This window comes from Crassostrea angulata, chromosome 6, assembly GCF_025612915.1.
Source record: "Crassostrea angulata isolate pt1a10 chromosome 6, ASM2561291v2, whole genome shotgun sequence".
Classification (NCBI taxonomy): domain Eukaryota; kingdom Metazoa; phylum Mollusca; class Bivalvia; order Ostreida; family Ostreidae; genus Magallana; species Magallana angulata.
This window is the reverse complement of record NC_069116.1, coordinates 38,813,590-38,837,710: the sequence shown is the minus strand read 5'-3', so window position 1 is coordinate 38,837,710 and position 24,121 is coordinate 38,813,590. Positions and strand designations below refer to the sequence as shown.

The 24,121-nt window shown below is 32.3% G+C and overlaps 1 protein-coding gene across 4 annotated transcripts in view; it reads left to right on the top strand.

Annotated features, from left to right (window-relative positions):
* The first annotated feature begins 4,326 nt into the window (after positions 1 to 4,326).
* The window catches only part of LOC128190115 (uncharacterized), a 23,322-nt gene continuing 3,527 nt past the window's right edge, over positions 4,327 to 24,121 (top strand). The window contains exons 1-4 of one of the 4 annotated variants that reach the window (XR_008244324.1): positions 4,327 to 4,477; positions 4,903 to 5,037; positions 9,640 to 9,729; positions 9,814 to 10,321. Coding sequence is in view for 2 of the 4 variants with exons in the window: in XM_052862025.1 (XP_052717985.1) it covers positions 4,376 to 4,477; positions 4,903 to 5,037; positions 9,640 to 9,693 (291 nt within the window). In the remaining 2 variants the exon portion in view is untranslated. The other 3 variants (XR_008244323.1, XM_052862025.1, XM_052862024.1) reach the window with 3 other exon arrangements.

Sequence of the window (24,121 nt, the reverse complement as noted above, 5' to 3'; positions counted from 1 at the left end):
ACTTTTAATGTTATGAAGAAAGCTACGGGGTTGAAATGAATTTTGGCATTTATAAATACATCTACCAACCAAGTAATTATAAGACCAACCCTGCATGGGTTTTTTTTATTACGAAAAGACCATCAGTTCAGTGTGATTTTGACTAAATGATCCGACTTGACTTAGTGGTCCATCCGTTGTCTCATTTATTTCGATATATAAACTATTTGCTATTTGTGTGCATTTCTTGAACTCTTCAACGTGAAAGTAAACGCTAATCTTTGATCGTAAAAAGAGAGGGATTTCCGAACATTTGCGTTTTTATGGGAAACAAATCTCACCATTTTCTCTTCAACAGTACTCAGTAAGTACCGTTTAATGAGCGCAAGGTGTTGTGAATGAAACATTTTGGTTTCCTTAGAGACACTTTTTATAATCATATTGCTTTTAAAATGGATAATAAACGTTACATATTAGGGAAAATTGGATAACATATGCTCGCTATATTAGGTCGATGTCGCACAGCCGTAACTTCTTATTTCTCTAAAACCCGTTTTATCATGTAAATTTAATCCTTTTCTTTTTTTAGGAGAGTGCTACCATCATTTTGTTGTTAAGATTCACTTAACTATTCACTGTTCAGTTAAGAGTAATTTTCAAATCCCTTTATCAATAAATATATATCCTTCATGCGTAATTCTGCAAATCGTTTTAAGATTATAGTTTAGGTCTCCCTTATTTCGAATCTATCACCCAGCTGTGGAGCTGACATTTTGATGTATACTTTCATAGGTAATATAACATCCATAAACTGAACTTTTTATCTCGTTTCTTAAAACATTTCATGCATATTTTAGATATCGCTAGGGTGTTTAATAATGATGGCGAGGGTAAAAAAACGGACAAGGCAAGATATTTTAGCGATGTCCATTCATCAAATTTTCAAAGAAAATTTTTTTATAACCTTTGGTCAAAGAAGATTTCAAAATCCAAAACAAAATGTTGAACAGCGTTGAATGTTTATCTGAGAAATCCATAACAAACAATAGCCACTCGGAGAAGACAGCAAGGCATTATTTGGTTTTCTCGTGTTTAACTAAGAAATAACCACACACAAATATGAACGTTTGCTTAGTTGGTTGCAAACACTAAACGCAATCAGAATAATTTCAATAATCAGAAGAAAGAGTTATGGGCCTTTTATTTTGTTGCTCTTTTCTATCAATTTCTTAAGATTCTGTCAAATAAGGAATAACGCAGGCTATAGAGGTTAATGCTAGATCGATCAAAAGAAATCTAATTCACTACGAAAACCTTCACTTTCATTGCTGGTAAATTGACTCATTTCAGCGCCCAGATAACACTGGATTCATGGTAACGAGACCAATTGCATCCGTGTCCATTTATTCCCAATAACAAATCGACCGCGGGGCATGAAATGTGCATTGTAAATTTAATTAAAGCAAACAGCTAGCGAAAGATAAATGCGATGCTGTTAAGTGCTATAGAAATCTTGATAAATGAGAAAAACGATTGCTGGAACCCGTTTTATGCAAAGCAGCTTGTTGGCAGAAAGATTGGAATAGTGTCTTCAGTATATACTTCTTTTGAAACAACGAGATGTGTCCACCAACGATGCTTCTAGTAACTCTTGGAATTCATATTGTTCAACGGGTCATTCTAGGTATACAGAGAGAGAGAAAGAGAGAGAGAGAGAGTTGAAATGTAAATTCTGCAATTATAAGTGTATTTGTACTTACTTACCCAAAAGAAAATCATACTGTTATCCTAATCATATAATACAAACCTCTGCATAACCTATCAAAATAATGATTTACAGGAAGTACATTGTAAAAAACAAAACATGAAGTTGAAATAAAAGTTTATTAGAAAAAAATACTTTATGTATAGTCCATTGAGGAATAATGAATGACGTTCATTGAAACCGTTTATTTGCAGTTGTTACAACACGTCTTAATCGTAATTCTCTCTTGGTTTGATCACACAATATCAGCTAGATTGAAGCAAATATCAAATCAAGATATTCAATTAACGACAAATGAGAAATAAACATGTCTTACACACTCTTCTAAAGAAACTCCAGGTTGGAAAAGGTATTTGTAAACAATTTCTACATAGATGATGATTACCACTGAAATTAACACGGAGCTAACTGTAATATTTCATTACACGTCTTACAATTAAAAACACTATGTAAATGGTGTGTAATATTCTTGTTTTTCATTAAGGAACAAACGACTGTTTGCTGAGAGTGATTGCAGTGAGTCTAATACAATTGTATTCCGCCTGAAAATCACAGATAATGTTTACTTAATCTCAAAAATCAATTCATTCCATTTCCATTATCGGATGCACCAGTGGCAGATACATTATGTCGGATTTGATGTATCAATGTAACAAATTCCACGTCCCGACGAAAATGGTCTGGAAAAAATACGACATGTACATGTATACATGCTTTGCAGGAGTACATAGCACAAATACCAAAATTAAAGTGACAAATCGTATACATTGTAATACCTAAATAAACACGTAAAAATACAAGGTGCATTTATGTTTATAAGGTAAGTTTCACCAAATTGTAAACTATACAGATACATGTAACATCCAATGAACTTGACATGTAATATAATTTTTTAAACATGATAAAATAAAAATTAAAAACTTAATCAATATTCATTGTTTGACATCGCCAAATCTACATAGAACATTACAAGCCAATAAGTATACCATGAATGTAAAATATAAAACACATACATGTACATGTAAAATAAAACTACAGCAATTCCCCTAAATTGTTACACGTACATTATAAGTACAAAGTTCAAATGCTGTTAGTTTGTTTTCTTCTTTACTGATGGTCGGGGTTTGTTTTTTGCTAAGTATATAAACCTTATATTATCTCCACAAATGTTAATGGCTCAAAAAAAAACTTCGCTAGATACAATAATATATATAAAGAATATTAGTTTAAGTTCGTAATGAAGTGAGAGGGTGTCAACATTTGTCTAGACTATGGTAGTATAATATTACCTCTTCATCGTTTGAGAACCGGTTTAGAATCATAATAAACCAGAAAGTCTCTCCAGTCGAAGATAACTTTGGCCCTTTACGACTGTTAACTCTTCTAATGTCTTTGCAATGAAATATTGAAATGGTTTTATGTTGTCCTTTTACTTCTTCAAGTTCTAATGCACAGTGTACAATCTCTCCACTAAAACGAAGCGTTGGAAGTATCCTAAAAATAACAATACATTTTTTAGAAAACTGGGTGTGGACTTGTATTTTTGTTGTATATTCAATGTATTACATAGCTAGACACACTGCCTCCTTCTAATAAACTCAAATTGAGCAGGAGGTTAGCAGGTTGCTAGAAATATCTGTTTATTTTGTTGTAAACATATACTGTATTAATTAGTTACATGCCTCGGACGTTGCTCTCGTGATATAAACTTTTGCCAAAAACCCCAATGTATTGGCAAAACGTCTAAATATTTTCCACGTAGAACTGTGCCGTACAAAACAACCACTACATGAAACCATCTATCTTTGTCTGGGGCATCCGTTTAAGTAATTACATGTTTTATTTTTTCTGTTCATTGACCCTTTTATAAGAAGATGACGTATTGGGGCCAACATTCACGTTGTCGCCTCTCGGTGTCAAATTTGTCAATGACTATTCGAGATATGCTTACAGAAACCATATGGTGTCATTTGTTAAATCATGTTTTATTACATGTAAGAGGTATGTTGGGCTTTCAGTGTGCTTTTATTTATTTCTTGCATCAAAATAAGTTGAAAAGTTTGTCTCCAGCAAAACACACATAGGTTATAGGAATAGCACCACAGTCGGACAAACATTGTTGATTCCAATGAACCATGACTGAATGGCCGACAATGAAATAGACAGGGCCTATGTCATATTGCTGTTTGAAAAAAACAACAACATGAAGTTGTTCGATCAGAACATTATAACCAAAACAAAGTTACATGTATACTCATACCCGATAATTCTTCCGATATATGTGCATGTACATTACAAATAATAATACGCCACAGAATGCTTTTTATCTCTCGATTTCAAATTGATGACATACTGAGGTACCAAACTTCTTTTAAATCTGAAAAATACTGTAGATCTAACAATGCATGTGATAAAATTTCTGTTGATCGTAATTCACGCGCCACCACGGCCTGTAACACCTACATGTAGGTATCTAAATCAAAATGCGCTTAAACAACACACAGCGACTGTGTGAACACAACAAGAACGTTGCCAAATAACATATGACAACTACACACCTCAACTCTTCTGGAAGGTGTTTGTGGGGACATTAGGGTCGAGACTTGCACAGCGCCGGGAGGTGAGCAGGTGATGCGAACAGCAGAAGAGTCTGACAAGAGAGATGTCAGCTCGGGGCCGCCGCTGGAAATTTACATCATTTTACGGCCCGAAATTTACATCTCCTCACAGGAAGTATAAATGTCAGCGTGTATATTTTACATGTTAGAAACTTACAGATCTGTATCGGGATAGAGTGGAGAAACGAATTTTTGTGTTTGAATCTGATATACAACCTGAACAGGGGTAATGTCGAAATTTGTCGATAGTATCTGTTTAATCTTTTGTTCGGCAAACAATATACCGAAGGAAGACTTTTATTCAAGCAGATGTAAATGTAAGATTCGAAATGATGTTCCGTCTATAGGCTCTGTTCTAGATCTGTTGGGAGTACTCTTAGAAATGGTTTATAAAGAAGCAAGTCGTGCATTTGCTGCCTATGAAATCATAGCCATGTCTACAATATTAATGACCTTAAGTATATATGTACATAAATATGATTAATTCCAATTCTTTTGGGAGAATAAATTCTAATTGCGACCATTAATATCCATTAACAGTCTTGGAGCCGGCCACACAACGACCACATCAGCCTAGACGGGCGATATCTAAACCCAGGAGGTGATCGGTCTTCTGCTGACCTTTGTAAAGCATTGATCAGATTAAGATATCCATCGTCATTGCGTATTCTACAGGTAATACCCGAACACCTGAATTGCTTGTCATTTATTGGTCCCCTTAGAACAGATGACCGTACACTTAGCGACGGTAGATTTTATAGGAGCACGTATATATATGCATAATGTATTGGTTTGACAATTTAATGATACCTGAAAAATTTTGAATATAATATCGAAGTGACTTCATCATTTAAACCTCCCTCCCCCTTTTACAAAAATTCCATCAAGACTCCAGCCGAACGAATTGGGTTTCCTGTAAAAAAAAAAAAAATCGGACGTCTGACCGACAGAAGGTTAAACATACCTCTTCGCGCATCTTTCAACGCATCGTGACAGAAGCTCCGCCTTTTACATGTTCATTTCGGCAACAGACGGAAATGATCGCTTCTGTTAGTTTAATAATATTGCAAACATAAACTCGTGTTGAGAAGTCGAGTGGCGCTCGCCTCTGCCAGCGCTCTCTGACGGTCGTGTAGTTGTCGTTCTTTCTGTGGTACGGAGCACGGAACAACACGATGTTTTCTATCCCGATGTGTAAACAACTGATCTCTCAGTTTGGAAAAAAACGTTGAACAGTTCCTGAATTTGTACATTTTGCTGACAGAGTTAAAATGGTTTTTAATGATATTTAGACTGACTTTGCCCCAAAAATCATACAAAATTAAAACTCTATCTAGATATATATGCTGTGGTTTGGTGTGCGGTTTGATACACGCCACTGCATGGTGTGAGTTTTGTGCATCAATCTATTTGCTACATGTAACTCATATTCGGCTGTTGAAATACATATTCTATTCAAGTACGTTTTAGCATTACATACAACTCAAAGTTATTTCCCTGCATGGATCAAACTTAACAAAATTGCACATGGTTACTGATTGAAAAAAGAAAAAGAAATGTTCAATTAAAACTGGAGACAAGTGTTCCATGATCAAGTTTCCCTAGAGAATCTCTCGATAATTTTCTCAACAGAGTCTGTGTAACGTCTGAAGTGGCCGATGAAAGTTACAATTTCTGTTTATAACGGTCGATTTCACTTCTATATTACCGTATAACCATCTCTGATTACCCCCTTTCAACAGCAGATACTAGTATACCAAGTCTCTCATAATATCGAAGGTATCAAAATCTGAATAGAAATATTTTAAAATAACCCGATTCTTTTAATGGCATTTAAAATGTTTGTGTTAACAAATGATGGCTTCAAAAATTATTAAAAATTAATCAAAAGAGCTTTAAAAAGAAGAGATTATATTAACTTTGGATTTTTTCTATACTCCAGCATTGTCTGTATACAAAAAATGCATTGAATGACATTTATTTTAAGCCTTCATAATGGCAATTAAAGCTTATCTTTTGGAGCTCATCTTGAATTAATGGTTTACTACTGATTACGTGGGTATTTTTTTTTTATTTTGCATAATCCAAGGATGAATTTTTATCTTCACTGACAGCACAATTTTTAACGCGCGAATTTTTTTTTTCCTTTTGCATTTAGAGAGCAAAGGGAAACTGTCATATCTTGATTATATCAAGCACTCTAAAAGTGTGATTTTACAAGGTCATTAATGTTTCAACACCAAAGCTGTGTTTTTGTACATTATGATAGAAATAATCCTATCGATCGGATTAAAACGCGCTAATTATACAAAATTGTTGAATTCAAAGTAAGCTAATTTAGCCCGGGTTATAAAATATTTTTTGATCTTTCTTTATTTTTTGCATAGAAAATCATTACTTTTGTCGAATTACGGATTTCTGAATAATTAATTATTTTTTTAACAAAAATGAAGCGTTCATATACTACTCAGGTGATAGTTATCTAGAATTGTAAGCGTTTTCCCCACCTTTTAAAAAATCAACATTCGTGGATTTTAACAATTGGACATGCATGTCTTCTGATACGTCCAGCCCTGATGTGGTTTTTTATTTTATGTCGGGGTCGACATGCTTATCAAGACTAAACAGCTGCCGACCGATCTTCAGAGCAGACGATTGGCGTCCAGGATTAAGCATTTATTTTGATTCATAGGTTCTTTCATGACCATTTGAGCTTTCGTTAGACAAAGAGTCATTTTCGCTTGCATACTCGTGCAAAACCAGAAAATTGTTTTTTTTTTCAATGTGTAAAATACGCAGCCTAAATTTATGGGTTTTCGTTTGGCCTATCCTATCTCGGTCAATTTTTTTAGTGGGTGTGCATGTTTTATTTATCATTATCATTTTGTTTTGCAAAGATCTAATTTTTAAAAATAAGAATAAAGATTTCCTTTTAATTATATCCATTTGTTATGATCCTAAAATATGATATTTTTTTATTAACACAAGCGCGATACAGTATCGGAGAAATTACTATTCCAAACGCACATGTAAAATTATTTCAGAATAATCAAGCTGATTACGATTTTTCTTCTGGGCGAAATAAAACCAGCATGTTCATTCAATTAAAAATAATTTTTATCGAATATGGGAAAAGATGCATATCCTATAGGTTACTTTTATTCTAACTTTGCTGTCACTTTCAATATGTTCAATTCCTCGTCTGTAAACAAAATAGACCAACGGCAAAAAAGATTTCACAGATAGGAAATCCGTTTTCATGACTCTAGCCTTATGGCCCCAGTAATCGTTGTAATTTTGGATCGTAATTTTTTTTTTCAAACCCCATCGACAAAGGAATATTGTCTGCAATGCATCTCCCGTAAAATATGCTAAAGCCACACCGTAAATATGGTAATTGAATAATTGGATTTTGATACGAAATTCAAACACAGAAAATCCATTTGGGGAATGATTTTGGGGTTGGCTACTTTGCCGGTTCCATATGAAGATAAGCTTGGATGTTTTAAGCCCGAGGCCCGATGTCTGGTCGTGCGCTTCAACATCACAATACATTGTCAGACAAATGGAAATTATGCTAAATACAGCTGTATCTGCTATCAGTTTAATATCTTTGACTCCGGACATACGCCATGCTCTGCTCAATTGGTTCTAATGGCCGCTTGTGGTCCCATGACGTCATAATGATAAATGATAGTTATTGGACACAATGGACCTATTTTCCATAAACATGAAACCTGTTTTGCTAATAAAATAATAAGCAATATTTTTATCATATTGTTAAAGTTGTGTTAACCCAGATGTCTCTTCCTTTGATACACGTGAGTCATAGTGTTAGCAGATAAATAATATGATAAAGGTAACTGCTCAAACATTATGGTGTATATTATTTTCTATTGCAAACATTTGTATCAGTTTATTTCTGTTGAACATCTACATTGATTTTAAGCATGAAATCGAAAGAAATCGAATTCTTTTTTTAAATACTTAAAAATTTATTAAATATAAATTGATATTTAATACAAGACTCCTACCAATTTATTCAGTGTTGCTTGAACAACTAAGGAACGGTCATTAACCTAATGATAAGGTTCTTTGTGGGTTTTCAAAATAGGTTTGAAGACACCAACGAATCTGAAAGTTGTACAATAACAAAATCTTCTTTAATGTGACAGATATGGCTGCAGAAATAGTAACTTAAACATTCGTTGACCCATATTTTATAAATATGCAGGCATATTCGTGTAAATTTATGTAATTGAGGATGAAATGGGATTTGTAAATAAATCAAAGTTTAATTAGTTCGTTGAAACATGATGCAAATAAATAATATAAAGTAGCCATCTAAGAACAATCAAGAGAGAGAGAGCAACCAAAATTCAGACAAGAACGGCACGTAATCTTCGTTTATTGTGCAGATTGGCACCAACCATATTGAACAATTAGAAGTTTTAGTAAGGCAATACGGTCACAAGCGGTACAATCAAGTGAAAAAGTCACCACTATAAAGAAAAAGTTAATCTAATAAAGCTAAAATGATGGGGGACGCAGTAAGCGCAGTGAGAAGCTGTGTTGCGATTATCTTCGTTTTTACGTCGTCCGCGTCGCTCGTAACTGAAAATAATGACGTGATGGTTTTGATAACAGAATGTGTGTGTCCAAACGGACTCCAAATGCTACCACTGTTGTCGGAGATAAAGGGATCATTCGCCATTGTAAATAACCATTTTGCCACGCAGTGAATATGCTGTGACATTATTTGTCAATAATAAGCCACGATACCAGGCCGAGATTTCCCCACAGAGTATAAGAGCAGGCAGAGATTCAAAGCCGCCTGGACACAATCAGGAGTTATGGCTACTACAACGAATTATACTTTTCGACTTAAAAAAAATTTTTTTTGAAGAAAAACTTGATGTTCCAATGATGAAAACAGCAACTATCCATCATGTTTCGCCTTTAAGCGGACACGCTTATACAAATGTTGAAGCACAAGAGATGAATATCAAAGAATCCCTTCAACCATTATATAGAATCTCGCGACTTTATGTCCCCATCATTTCTCCCAGTGATATTTCGGCTTTGAGATTACCATTGGAAACGTCATGGTAATGAGGATTGATAAAGGCTTCAAACGTCTCCCTAATGATAAATCTATAGCTGTTGAATTGTTCAGATTGTCATACCTTGGTTTTGTTACTGTTTTCAGTTGTTGATAAATCATTTTTTACATGTTGTCGGTTTGCTTGTTATATACCTATACTTGTTACATTGTAGGTGTCCATAGCGCTTGTCATGTCTTTGTTGTGTAGACGGTTCCACACAGAATAACCCCACACATATCAACAATGTTCTTGACAATTAAAGGTCAAATATTTGATTCTTTGAAGAGATATTAATAGAGGCTCTTAATTAAGAATTGGAGGTGAAAAAAACTTATTCTATTTTCAGCAATATGAATGTTATATCAACAAGTTCATCCTTTGATTCGACAGGAAATTGAAGAACATTCATTTTGCAAATTGTATTTGTTAATTAACTTCAAATATGCACCATATTTGTATAATTACCAAGATTTATGATTTCTGGTTTTAAATTTTGTTTATATTAATCCTTACGAAAGGCATGCAAATTGTTTAAATTTTTATGTTGAAACAATGATATTACAAAACTAAACACTGCAGGAAATATAACTGTTTTTGTATTGTGCAAAGTACGAGAGAGTCATCTACATCAATTTAGCATAGACTTCTCCCAAAAGCTGTCAGGCTAAGTTTCTGTTCTATTCTACATCGCAGAAAACTTTTCCATTATTTATTAGTATAATGTATATTTTGAAATTTACGATACGATCATGTTTTTTTCTTCCTTCACATATTCAAATTGATGCTACTGTGTGTTCATTTATAGACAATAAAAATTCATTCTAGTTTGAATAAATTTGTATATTCTGGTTATAAATCATCTTCAGAGGAGAAAACTGTATGTATCCATTTGTGTATATGAAGAATGATATTGTCTTGAATAAAAAAAAAAGTGTTTCTATTCCTTAGGAATCTTAAACAACTCAATTATTAACAAGATTTCGTTTGTTTTAAATTTTATGTACATGTATTCTTGAATTTATAGTAGAATTTTGACGGAAATTATAATTTATACAATTTGAAAAAATTTAATTTGCGCTAATTACACATGTATATGCGCATGTAATCTTGAGTTTGAAAAATAATTTTTGAGGAATTTTGAGGAATAATTATTTATAAACTGTCTGTAACTTGAGCTAATGATGTGTACATGTGATCTTGAATTTTAAACAAATTTTAATTTTATTTTGAGAATCCTTAAATTTCTCAGTAATAAACAAGCTAAGAATTGCGCTAATTGTATGCGCAATGTGATCAGTAATTTCAACGAGATGACTTTCCCTCTATTAGTATTTAATGAAAGTGATAACTTCTTTTGCTGATCCTCTCGCTTCCTCTAAATGCCTCTTTATTGATTGCTTACTTAATTTACCACGTCAGCGGGGAGTTCTCTGTCAATACCGATCCAGCGTCCCACGAGAATTCCATGTCCGTTTCTATGAACTCGTCGGCTGCCAGACAAATGAACAAGAAGTCTCCATTTAATCTCGAGATCACTTAGCGTATGCAAAAACAAAGATGTCAATTTGACCAAATTTAATCAAAAAACTAAAAAGTTGACGTCTTAAGGGGCCACGCTTATTTCCGGCGAAAAGACATCAGTCGACCGTCATGGCGGATACTTTTAGATAAATATATATTTTAGACAGAGTTTAATTATTATAAAATTTGTTTATCAAAGGGTTATATTTATATGTAGAATATTTGAAAAAAAAATTGTAGAAAAAAATTCTCAGACTTTTTTTAAAAATATTTTGCTAATTTGATAAACAGTTTTAAACGGATGAAAGATATAGTATATTTGTATGTATGCATTGCTTAGCATTTTCGTTTGCCTCGTTGATAAAGAAAAACAGTTTTGATATTATAAGGGCAGTCTGAGTTGAAGTAGCTAGATTGTTTCTCATGTAATAAAATTCACAACTTAAATGAATTTATCTAAAGTCAAATACATGTTAGTTTGTACCAAATCGCACTTTTTCTACAAGTATGGCCTGGAGTCCTTCAAGAGCCTGTCACATAATTTTTAGACAAAGAAATTTGTTTCCTAACTAATAAGTTGTCAAATGAGCCAAATTGTAATTTACACAGTTTTTGGATATCCGGCTCATTAATTTTGACATACTTTTGGCATGAATATCTGTCCAATAGATAGTTCCATATAGTTATCCGGATTTATTACTTTTATTTATTCTGTGCATGTTGACCGTAATTAAATTTTAAATTAAGTTATCATTTGAATCACAAATGTATTTTAAATACAATTTAAAAGCAATTGTTACAAGTAATGTCTTGTATCCTTTTTCCATAGTGCGTCATCATTTCTTAATTTAAAAAAAAAAACCAAAAACCAACAATATATCTTCGATATGTAAAAAAAAATCCCAGAGACAAGGTCAGGACAATGCATTGTAAATACAAACCTGTTTTAGTCACTGCAAAGTTTGTCTGTCTGACGTGCAGGTTACAGACTTGGCAGTCGGAAGCCGATGAAATTGCAGCCCGATTACTGGTTTGCATTCGGGGGGAGTCATCAACTAATAGTGTTTTTATATTGAGTAATTTGTCCATTCATCGCTATTGTGATTCATTTTCCGTAATTTTTGAATTTGATTATCATAAATAAACAATTAAGTCTGGCTATTTTTCACCCTTCCAAATCATAATATGTTACTAAGTGTCTATGTTAACATGCATGTCATTAGTGTATTTATGAACTTTATTTCTATATATTTAGTTTATACAAGTATTTCAGATATTGGGGTTTTTTTCAAAATATTTTTGTATATCTTATTAAAAAGATAAGTAATATATATATATATATATATATATATATATATATATATATATATATATATATATATATATATATATATATATATATATATATATATATATATATATATATATATATATAATAAAAGAAAAAAAGCAACACTAACTGCAAAACATAAGCGCTTTCATTGTTAAAAATCTTCAGACGTTTTACAGTCGTTAAAACTAATAGTTTTAACGACTGTAAAACGTCTGAAGATTTTTAACAATGAAAGCGCTTATGTTTTGCAGTTAGTGTTGCTTTTTTTCTTTTATTATATTTTTACCGGACACTGAGAAAATACTTTTGTGATTTGGATATATATATATATATATATATATATATATATATATATATATATATATATATATATATATATATATATATATATATATATATATATATAAATAAAGCACAGAGAAATTCACCTTTTTGGAGCTATATATATATATATATATATATATATATATATATATATATATATATATATATATATATATATATATATATATATATAGTATTTTTGTAAATTAATGTTTCTTGATTAACTTATTTAAAAACTTAGCAAAAATGTTATACAAGTGCGTGCACACTATGCATACATGCATAATGTCAGAACAAGAAGTTGCTATATATAAACGTTAACCTACTTGAAATCAATTAATTTTTTAAATTATGTCTTCCTATGACACACTTTCACAGAATGTTGATTTACATACTTCAAATTAAGTTTTAAAAGACGGAAACATCAATGCATCTTTCAACATTTCGCTCCTAAATCACGAAGCACACGATGATCGAAAAATGTCTGATGAAGGTCGATCGTCTGTATTTCGAAATATTATCGTCTGCTTCTTATTCTTCCGTCCACCAGACATCTGGAAAAATGATATACCTTTCAAGAGTAAAAACGTTTAAATTTTCGGGGTTTTCTTTTCTATTAACTCGCACATGGTCCGAAAGTGACACATCACATTTCTTATCTGCTAAAGGATGTTGCTTTTGGTGTCAGTTCCGTTTTTGAACAGTTCAATTTGTCGATTGGCTGATCACATTAATAAGATTCGTGATTAAATAATGTCATTCATTGTCACAAGTTCAATTTATTTGGTTAAGACATGCTTCCTCAGTAAAAGAAATTGATGGATTTTTCCAGAGCACGCATCTGCATTGAAGATTATAATGTGATTATAGATTTCTTGACTTCATGAATTCCCCTCCTTGTGTGATCTTGTCACACAGTGAAGCACTAACAATTCAACCTAAATTCAATTTCATTTTATTCAGGTAAAAAAAAATCAAAAGGACTCTGCACATATACAAATAATAAACAAAAAGGAAAAGGTTTAAATTGTTCATTGAATTCAAAGTGTTATACACTTATATTGTTGTTAACATCTCGAAAAAAGAGTAGCTAAAATTATTAGTAGTTCATATAAAACTGATGAGAATCGAGCAATTTTGATTAATCTAACACGAGTTATAAGAAACATTAACATAAATTTAAACCAAATGCACACGACTGTTCGAACTCTCTTGACTGAAACTTTTGCACTTAAAAACTTTTTGAAAGAGTTATCTGCCCTTAACGAATTATTTGCCATTTTTTAAAAAGAGAAATCTTAATAGGTTTTTTTTTTCGAGAGATTTGTAAGAATTTTGATGAAATTAATAGTTATCATTAGTTTAACCCTTTAATAGCAACAACCAACCAATCTATACGATGTGAAATATGGTTGTTATAAATTGGCAACAAGAGAGGAAAAATATTACATCATTGATGAAATATTCATAAAATATTAAAACAACAAACGTTCTAAACCAACTTCAATATAAGGTGATTTAAAATATGATAGACGATAGAAAGCGAAAATACGACACCAATGATAAAATATACATGAAAAAATAATAACCGTTCTAAACCACTTTCACAATAATATGATATGGTGACCAGTTAGTTTACCAATTATTATGTATTTTACGGGAGAGGGTTAAGGGGATATTTTGGCATTAGACTCTTGAATTTTTAATGACCAATTGCGTAGTCCTTTGTTCCTTTGTGCACAAAGTTTTACCTTTTCAGTGATGTTGAAATCTTTTTCTACTTTGAAGTTTAATAAAGAATTTGATAATCTTATACAAAGAGAAGGAGAGGGGAAAAAATATAGAGAGAATTGTGATGATACAGTGACCCAGTTTATTATAGTATTCTTCGCACATGGGCAGGAATGCAAATTCTAAGGAACCTTATTAGAATAAAGCACGAAGGGTTAATTACTATGAACGTCCACAAATAAAACAGATTGAAAAAGAACACATTGCATGACTCATTCTACAGTTTTGCCTGCATTTTTCAAAAGAACAAAAAATAATAATAACGTAAGGTCACTCATCTTTTTTATTCTCTAATGATGTCTTAACCGAAGTGAAAAACTCCAGGGTTGCGAAAGGTATTCACATTATTCTACTTTGACTTCTGACTCATGAGAAATTCAAATATGTTTAAAGTGTATGAAAATATCATAAATATTTTGAATTTAAAGTTCATACATCATAATGAGGTATTGTTACAAAGATATTGAATATTTTCAATGTTTATTAAAAAAGAGTATCAGATTCTCTTTTAAAGCATACATTTCATCTATTCCTGCTCGATCAAAGCATAGATTCTCATCTATTCTAAGACTTGCTCGATCTACAGTTCTTGATTTTAATGCGATTCGGCACAACGATGTTTCTTCCCTTGTATCAAATCACCAGAGATTCATGAGTACAGCCAAATTTTCGTAGCTGGTATGACAAAAAAGAACAAAAAATTATGAGAAATTGATTACATTTTAATGACAATAACTGTAATCCACAAAACTGCGTGTATGCATACTAAACACGATTGACAAGCAATTAGACTACTTCAAAGACGATCAGGAACGAACAGGACAGAGGAACCGTATGCAAACTATCTGACCAAGCCATCAGGCTCCTAACGAAGCCCTTAATTTGTTTTTGCATAACATTCTGTTTGTTATATTAAGACACGTGTAATTTAGAGCGCTGATTGGCTGTCTCTTTTCTCCTGAACCAGAGCACGCTGTGAATCTTGATCGTTTAAATGTTTTAGCACGTGTCGCAGGGATATTTGCATCGCATGCCAACAGACGGCTCTGATTTTCAGATCCTAATAGAAAGAAAATGTATAATTTGGCTATTCAGGCAGATTTGCAAGCTATTTAATTGATTTTTCAATCTTCATAAATAATGGGATGAAATCCCACAGCAATATGCTTCGCTGGCTCTCTCTGCTACATGTCGGAAACTTCCTTGCAGGACTGGAGAGTTTAGGGTCCGTCACATGCAAACTTCTTCAGGAACAAAACAGCTATAAAATAAATTCAGAGTCGTTATTATTATTTTAGCTTAGTCTCATATAGCCAACATTCAGTTATCAATTACCTGTCATAGACTGGACGCTTTAAAATTAATTTTACCCGGTTACAAATCGTGACTAACCTGTATTGATGCCCTTTTGTTATATCATGTTTCTTATGTGTGCATATATATAATTCAACAGATGTGTTAAACAAACTTAGACACTGTCCCTCTTTCGTATCAATATATTCGGTTACATTACGCACAGGAGGTCAAATAACGTCGAATAAATTTCTGTTTATAAAACACATGTAAAAGCATGTTGTGGTTTTAATACACATATACATGTATGTACAATCTAACCAAGGGAACGGAATATAAACATTTACATTTTTGGGGTACTGAATTTAAGGAAACGATACTGGTAAAACTTATAGCATATGCAACATAAACGCAACACCGTTTACGGTGTGCTGTTTCAAAATTCCACGATGTTCTGTACCAGGCAGGTAGATATGCTTTCCAGAAGTGCAAGATGACTCAATCTTTCGGACACTTTTTTAACAAAACGCAAAAAATAACCACACGGCGTGTGTAAAATTAGAAATATACTAACCCCTTTTTCATCTTTATTTATAATAATTTCAATTAATTTGCCGTAAAATACTCCTGCTATGTCTGAACTGGAGTAGTAAATTGTCATCTGAAGCTTGTAAAAATGTCATAACACGCGCTATTAATTGATGTACCTGTATCTAATTTGCTGTCATAGACAAAGCTTGCGTATTTTGAAATTTTTTTAAAAAATTTATTTATTCGGAACCGTACACCTCCTGGTGATATGACAATAAATTCCCTGCCGTCTTGTCGGAATCATGTATCGCGGCATATCAACATCAGCTCTTGTGACCGAGACAAGTGAAATTTTTTATCTGCTTACAACATGTGTTATACGAAATTAAATAGTTGCAGCGTTGATCTTTTCGGCCCTTATATGGTTCGGTTTACATTCACCGTATCGCATTCATGATGTATAGTAACATTAAACTTGTACTGCGAAGGTAAAAAAAAATATATTAGAATTTCGCACTCCATTCCTTTAATACCACAAGTGCAGTCACCATAAATGTAAAATTACTTTTTCATTTGTGCAATAATTGTTATTTTTGTATACGTGCACGATAAAAATAGCATTCCTTTGGTAATCTTTTCGTTATATTGTGAGGAACAGTTATTTATAGTATGAGAAATTCGAGATTTTCATGTTTTGTTCTCCAATGCATGCATGGCTGTTTTTATACTAATTAACTTAATAATTGTAAATTAGTGTATACATTTATTAAGAAATTTAGTCTGTGGCAGTGGGATATTATTTTAAAAGAACTGCAAGAGTACGCCTATACATGTGTGCATTAACGTATTGCAATGTATGCACATTGTAAGATCTAGGTATGAAATCACTTATTGAAACTCTGGCCGATGGCGAATTTAAAATTTTGTGCCCTTGTTGTAAAACTGCTGTAATTCCTATCAACTGATTAATTGTTTGATTGAAAAACGTAATATATTATGATAATAGTAGTATTGCGAGTATATGTATATATCTTCATGCATCTTCATTTCAAAAGCTAAATCGTAAAACTCTTATGATAATATTTAGGTCTACATAATAAGTTTATGAATGACAGTGTATTTTGATTAATGGATTAATTAATTATGAAATGATCGATTTTTCTAAACGCTATAAACTCTCATTAGAAAACCCACAAATAATGGTTGAATCTATTTATTAAGAACACTCAGTTCAAACATGAATCAATTTCATTTCTATATTCTATTATCGGTCTCTATTTCCTCAATTTATATCATATACATAATGGAATTGCGTTGTTAAACACATTTAATTTAAGATTTTTATTTGTTTATCTTAAAAAACTACTACGTTTCTTAATGGTAATTACATCTTATATTAAACACCATGTATGTTTTTATTACCTGTACAGAATAAGTTTCGTGTAAAATATCATGACTATTTTTGAAATGTACACGCGTCTATTATGTCAAAAATCCTGTAGATTTCATTCGTCGTGTGTTGTGGGGAAATATTTTAAGTGTGGCGACAGTTTTTGGATTTGTACTACAAATGGTAATTAATGTCTGCTGAAGAAAGTAGTAAACACAAGATCTTCGCATTTTGGGTTATATTATGTTGACAACAGCATTAATGAGTGTTTATGGAGTGAATTATGATACATACATTATCATAAATACATAAGGCATGTCAATGTTTGCCTCGTACTACCTTTGAGCTGGTACTCTGTAAGAAACCGAAATGGTAAATAAAAGAATTCCACGAAAGGTTTTTTAGTAAACTTAGCAGCTTTCTCCAAAAATAGATTACGTATATGCTGATTTTCATGCAATCTGAGTTGAAATAGTCGTCAACCGAAAAGCGTGCACATTAAAAATGAAAAAAAAAATCTTCTTATTCTTATATCAATGTGTACCGCTTGCAGTCACGAAAATCAAGATATATTCATTGAACTACCTATTTAATCGTTTTATCGTGCATGTTTTGTAAATATTTTCATCATTTGCTGAAAAAATAAATTGACATCTGGGTATTAGTGTTTAGAGAGTGCAAACCAACGAAGATAAAAAGGGATGACCAATTAACGCGAACCAGATTTCCATCTCGTATATATCTCGAAATCGCTTGACACGTGTTCGTTGGGTATACTCGATGCTGAAGACATCAGTTTTCTCCAATCTTTGATGTGTGGTCTTGAAATCATTGCTCATTTGATATCTTTTTTTATATTAGTATAAAATCAACACATGTTTTCTGTTGTTTCTGTTAACGAGTTTCACACCTAAGGACTACGGGAATTTCCGCTCCGCACCGAATTAAAATCTGCCCTACATTGAATGGGAACCAGGTGAATGGAGCGATCTTTGAGGGTGATATGTGGGGATCTGTCTGCTAAACAATTCATCAATAAGTTTCTATTCCGTCCTCTTAACGAATGATTAATGACTTAGCTCATTATGCTTTGGAGATCTATATAACCACCTTCTTTGTACAAATTCTTTTTCATCAGCAGAATGATAAAAAAAAGATCACAATCGTACTAGAAACACTCATATAGAGAGGAGAAAATCAGCGACTCATTGAATGTTACACTTCACTTTTCAGTAAAAAAAAATAAACCCCCCCAAAAAACCGCTTTCTTTAGAGTCGTAAAATATATACTTAATGTTATAAAAAATAATAATAGTGATTTGTCAGTGTTGAGTACAAGATAAGAATGTTGGGCTTTAAAAGGTCAAAATGTCAGCTCATGAAGTTATGATGTCGGTTTAAAAGATAATTGGATGTGATTAGAGGTAATGCTGTCAGCATGACGGGTCATGTTGTCAGAGGTGAACTGAACAAGATATCCACTGAAGAGGTTAAGATGTCGACTTCAGAGGTCGAGATATCGGGTCATTTTAGCCTTGCTATCTGTTTTATGAAAATAAAGCCTCAAACTTGTCACCGTAAAATTTCAATTGAACCTCAATTGAACCTCTAAGGTTAAAAAATACGTAATTAATTCCCACACTTTTGGGAAGGATATTGAAAAATTACAGACACAAAATCTTTACATGTATCAATCAGTAAATTAGGTAGGAAGAATCTAGTATTTTGAAATTCGCATGCGGTATCACCCGTAGGTAATCTATTTCGTTTATATTTTACTTCACTTTCAATTTTTTTTTCATGACTATTCTTTAAGCTGATAGGTGTTTTTTTTTTTTTTTTATAAAATTTAATCATGTTTGCACCAAATTATCATTTTGATGCATCCGCCACAGAGTAATGAATTGTTGGTTTTATTTGTAAAAAAAGAAAAGAATAGATTTCGGTCATCATGACTCAAAACCACATGCATACGTAAAGCTGCAAAATGTGTCGCAAGTGCATATCCATGAGTCAAGCTCCCAAAACCTTGATTTCCATTTTTTACCTATTTACGACCAAATAATGAGGGTGAGGGAAAAGATTGATCAAGAACTTCACCTGAAAATAAATGTCCTCAAAATTAAAAGATACATTTGGTGTAATACCGTCCATCAAAAAAAAAATAAAGAAAACCATTCAGAAAATGCAAAGGGATGGAATTCCATAACTGCATGCAAAGACCGATTTTATTTGTACCAGATTATTCAAGTCACTATGAAAAATTAGAGATAAAAAGCACAAATATAGCAGCAAATATTCCATAATTATCCTAGCATGTCCCAAGACGAGGGCCCAAAGATGGATCACGGGGGCCATGAGTTATGTAAGAGATAAGTATTTGGTACATTTGATGAATTCTTGTTTCGTGTTTTACGCCTGGGACAAGTTGTATCCATGTTAATCTATAAATATGCATATAGTCTTTAGACGCCCTGTCCTCACTTTATCTTCATTACTTTCCGAGAGAGATTAATTATTGGATTTTTTTAAAAATAAATTTCAAAAAGAAGGATCTACTGGTATTCAATTTCACGGCGGTAGTTTTCAATGCCCCCTGTCTTATGCTCTGCAATTGCATGGTGAATGGAGCGCCAACCACAAGGCGCTCAGACAATACACACGGTTACAGACAATTATTGTTTACTTAGTTACGTAAAGTTTTTTTTTTTAATTATATCTCTTTTACGGCTCCATTTTATGTCCGGACTCGAGTCTGCAGTGCCATAATTCTAGTAAAATTAAAATTAATAATCTTCGTGCAACTCCAAAGCTGTCATATTTCTCTGAAATGCTTGTTAAAATTCACAATTTACCGGTGTTTTACGAGATGAAATGATGATAATGTCTAATTTTTTTGTTACAATCTAGTTTTAGTAAAGTGACGAATTCCTTCCTATTATACATGTAGGCAGATATAAATATATCGCATCTTCAGTTTTCATTATCCTTTCTTTAAAAATAGCTTTTAATAAAACTACCATAAAAAATACAATTGTTTAAGGTGAATGCATGCTGTTTAGTTCTTAAGTTTACATGCACCTCGTTATAGAAGTAAAATGGAAGACTGAAACGCAGGTTTCTTAACATGGCAATCAACAATCGGAAACAGAACAGTGTTAATGTGTAGCCTTAAAAGGTAATCTTCAATTGTAGAAATCAAATAAATTAACCTCGGAAAAGCCTCAAAATTCCTTATTACCATCACTGGATTTGGGGCAATCAAGCATTGATACCTTTCAAAGTATTGATTTATGACCAATTACAATCCATTCAATTTAGTTAAGTTTAATTTTAGTTTTTAAAAAAATCTCAATATTTCATACCATAAACATATCTCTCTCTCTCTCTCTCTCTCTCTCTCTCTCTCTCTCTCTCTCTCTCTCTCTCTCTCTCCTACTAGATACAATATATCATTTGTGTTGACTCTTTTTCCTCTTTTAGATTTGAAGTACTATAAACATGTGATAAATATTGTACTTTAAACAGTGTCAGTAAAGTTTTATAAATGACGTTGAGTGATGAGCATGACGATATGTACATATATGTGATTCTGGAACAATTTTAATTTAAATTTATTCTTTTTTATGGGGAAACTGGCTATTTTAAAAATCATTCTTTAGTGCTTTTCGTCCATCGCGTCATTAATCACTTGCGAACATGGGGGGAAAATTCCTTTGTCAAGCATTTTTTCGTCAATGTAAATGTTTAAAATTCATATAAATAATAGAACGCCTTTTGTAAAAGAACAAATATATGTATATTTTTTTTTATTTCTAAACAAAAATGAGATATGCAGTTATATCTGTATGATTGAAATAAAAAATTTGTATACATGTAAATAGCAATAAATGAAGTTGGAGAGACATCTTCATTTTATGTAAATCACCGCTCACATAAAACGGTTAATTCTGAGCAAGGTTACTAAACATTTTGCGCTGTATTTCTATGAAATTCTATGATATGATAAATTAAACAATGCTAGTAATAAAGTATTTAAAGACAACTACATAATTTTTTTTTTTGGCAATCAGCATTAAAATTGAAATGAAAAATATTTTGTAAGAAACAAAATCCATTTCTAATTTATATCTAAGATCTGTTTTGTTTTCTTTTTCCATGATTTCTATAGGTGTGTTTAACTTTCTTGCATTGACATTCTGTGTATAATGTATTTGTGAGTGCCAATTCATTCTATAGAAATATACATATATGATAAGCCATGTGTGTTCTATTATAGATCTGAATGAATTTCAACTTAATTATTTAACTAATATTAATTATTGAAAATTTAAAAAATCTGATAATCATACAACTTTTTAAAACATTTTCAGGTTTTAAAGGACATTTTTCGGGCACTGTGAATATTCAAGTACATGGAAACTAATTTCCTCATCATTTTAAAATTCAACGACAAAAAACCACCGCCCATTGGCATTATAAACGCTACGTTGCTTCTAAGATGGATGGAGAGGAGAAAAAAATTACTTAAATGGTGTTGAAATTGTAAATATCAGTTGAGGTGTATTAAACTTGTGTTTGAATGGCTTGAATTTGTCTGTTTTGGTTCGTTAACCGCATGTAGAGCACTAATTGCGGGAAATGTCAAGTGTTTTAAATGTTTCTTCCCTCACGAGATCTGAAGATAGATTACATTTTAAATTTCAATAGTGTAAATGTTAAGGGAATGATGACAGTCAAATTACGTCTTTGAAATAATTCAGTTGTATTGTAAAATTATAAAAAAAAATTTATTTTAGGTCACATGTAAAACACTTTGATGCTAATTTATTTTGATTGAGATGAACAAAATTTTTATTCTCATTTTTCATTTAAATTGAATAGAAGTCTTTAAAAACAGTTTTTGTCAAATTAATATTAAAAATCTGAAAATAAAAGTTTAAAGTTATACGCTTTCATCAACTTTCCCGAAGATGAGTCACTTTTTTTGGCAACATCTCCAAACACGAAAAAAAAAAAGGAAAAAAAAATGTTTGGAAGAAGCCGATGTTATTGGCCCAGTGTGCAACATCTCTTTTACATGTAGATATATTTTATTGTTCTTGTCTTATCACATTCCTGGGGTGCTGCTTATTTCCGAAAATGATGTGCACAAGTGGCGGCTGATAGCTGCTCCTGAACGGTATACTACCAGTGTCACTGGAGGTCACCGATAGAATCTTCCCCCGGCGCTTTTAATTGGTCTAAGTATGGCTGATGGATTGAGAATTATGTCCACGGTGATATATTTAATTATTTAATTGACATGAGGCGTTTACACGTACTGGTTTTTTAAGATATTTGATCGTCTTAAATCTAAACTATGCGATAAGGCCAACTCTATCCCGATATCAGTTTTCCCGATTTATTAACTGTGGGGAACTCTAATGTATTACATGTGTTTTGATAATCACTAACACATCGTGGGGTTTGTTTGAAAGATAAATCGGCGAGCTCGTAAAAACATAGCACAGAGGCACAACAAAAATTTGATGTCATTAATGTTGTAAGAAACTGACAACTTCAGTTTTATCAGCGAGCTGCATCAACCCAATGTGCTGCTACAGAAACTAGAAAAATGTGTGCCATCGTTTTTGTTCCCGTGAACATAGGTTAACATGGCAGTTTTATTATATAGATGAAACCGATTTGTTCGTCGTATTTTTTTCTTCTTAAAAATCTAGACCCTTAAGAAAAAAGTCATGAAAGTCTCTCTCTCTCTAAAACCGGCAATATATGCATCTCTCTCTCTCTCTCTCTCTCTCTCTCTCTCTCTCTCGCTCTCTCATTTTCTGTAGTTAAAGCCAGCACTTTACTTACCGCAATCCGGTGTTATAATTGCATCTCGTTCAAAAGGAAGTTCGATGTGCTTTTCTCGTTTTCTGCACGAGTTAGATTGAAGCGCCATCTATGTAAACAGAAGTTCGATGTGTTTATCTACATTTGGATGATGATGAGCGTTCGGTTGGCTCATCAATCACGTCTTCCTTAGCAGGTTTCCTCTCACCGCTAAGGGAATACAGCAACGTTTATCCCACTTAAAACACTATTTCTTTCTTTCATATTTAACGCTTTAACAGATAACAAGAGTTTTTCTTACATGTATCCACCTATCTATAGATTTGCAAATAAGACTTAAACGATAACTAAAAATAAATAAATTATATCGCATATAGTTAATATATTTTTTTGAAATTAAACAGAGAACCCACAATCGTAGATAGTGGTCTGGCTTATCACGAAATAAATATTTTTTGGTTGGTCGTGTTAAATGTTCAGATATATGTGGGTATAAAAGTTTAAAAACACAAAATGATATCACTCCATAAAAATATCATTTTTTTACGGAAGATCGTAGAAAGTTTGTTTACTTGCAACTTTTGAACGACTGACCAAAAATGATACGAGGTTTGAAAATCTTACCGAAACGGT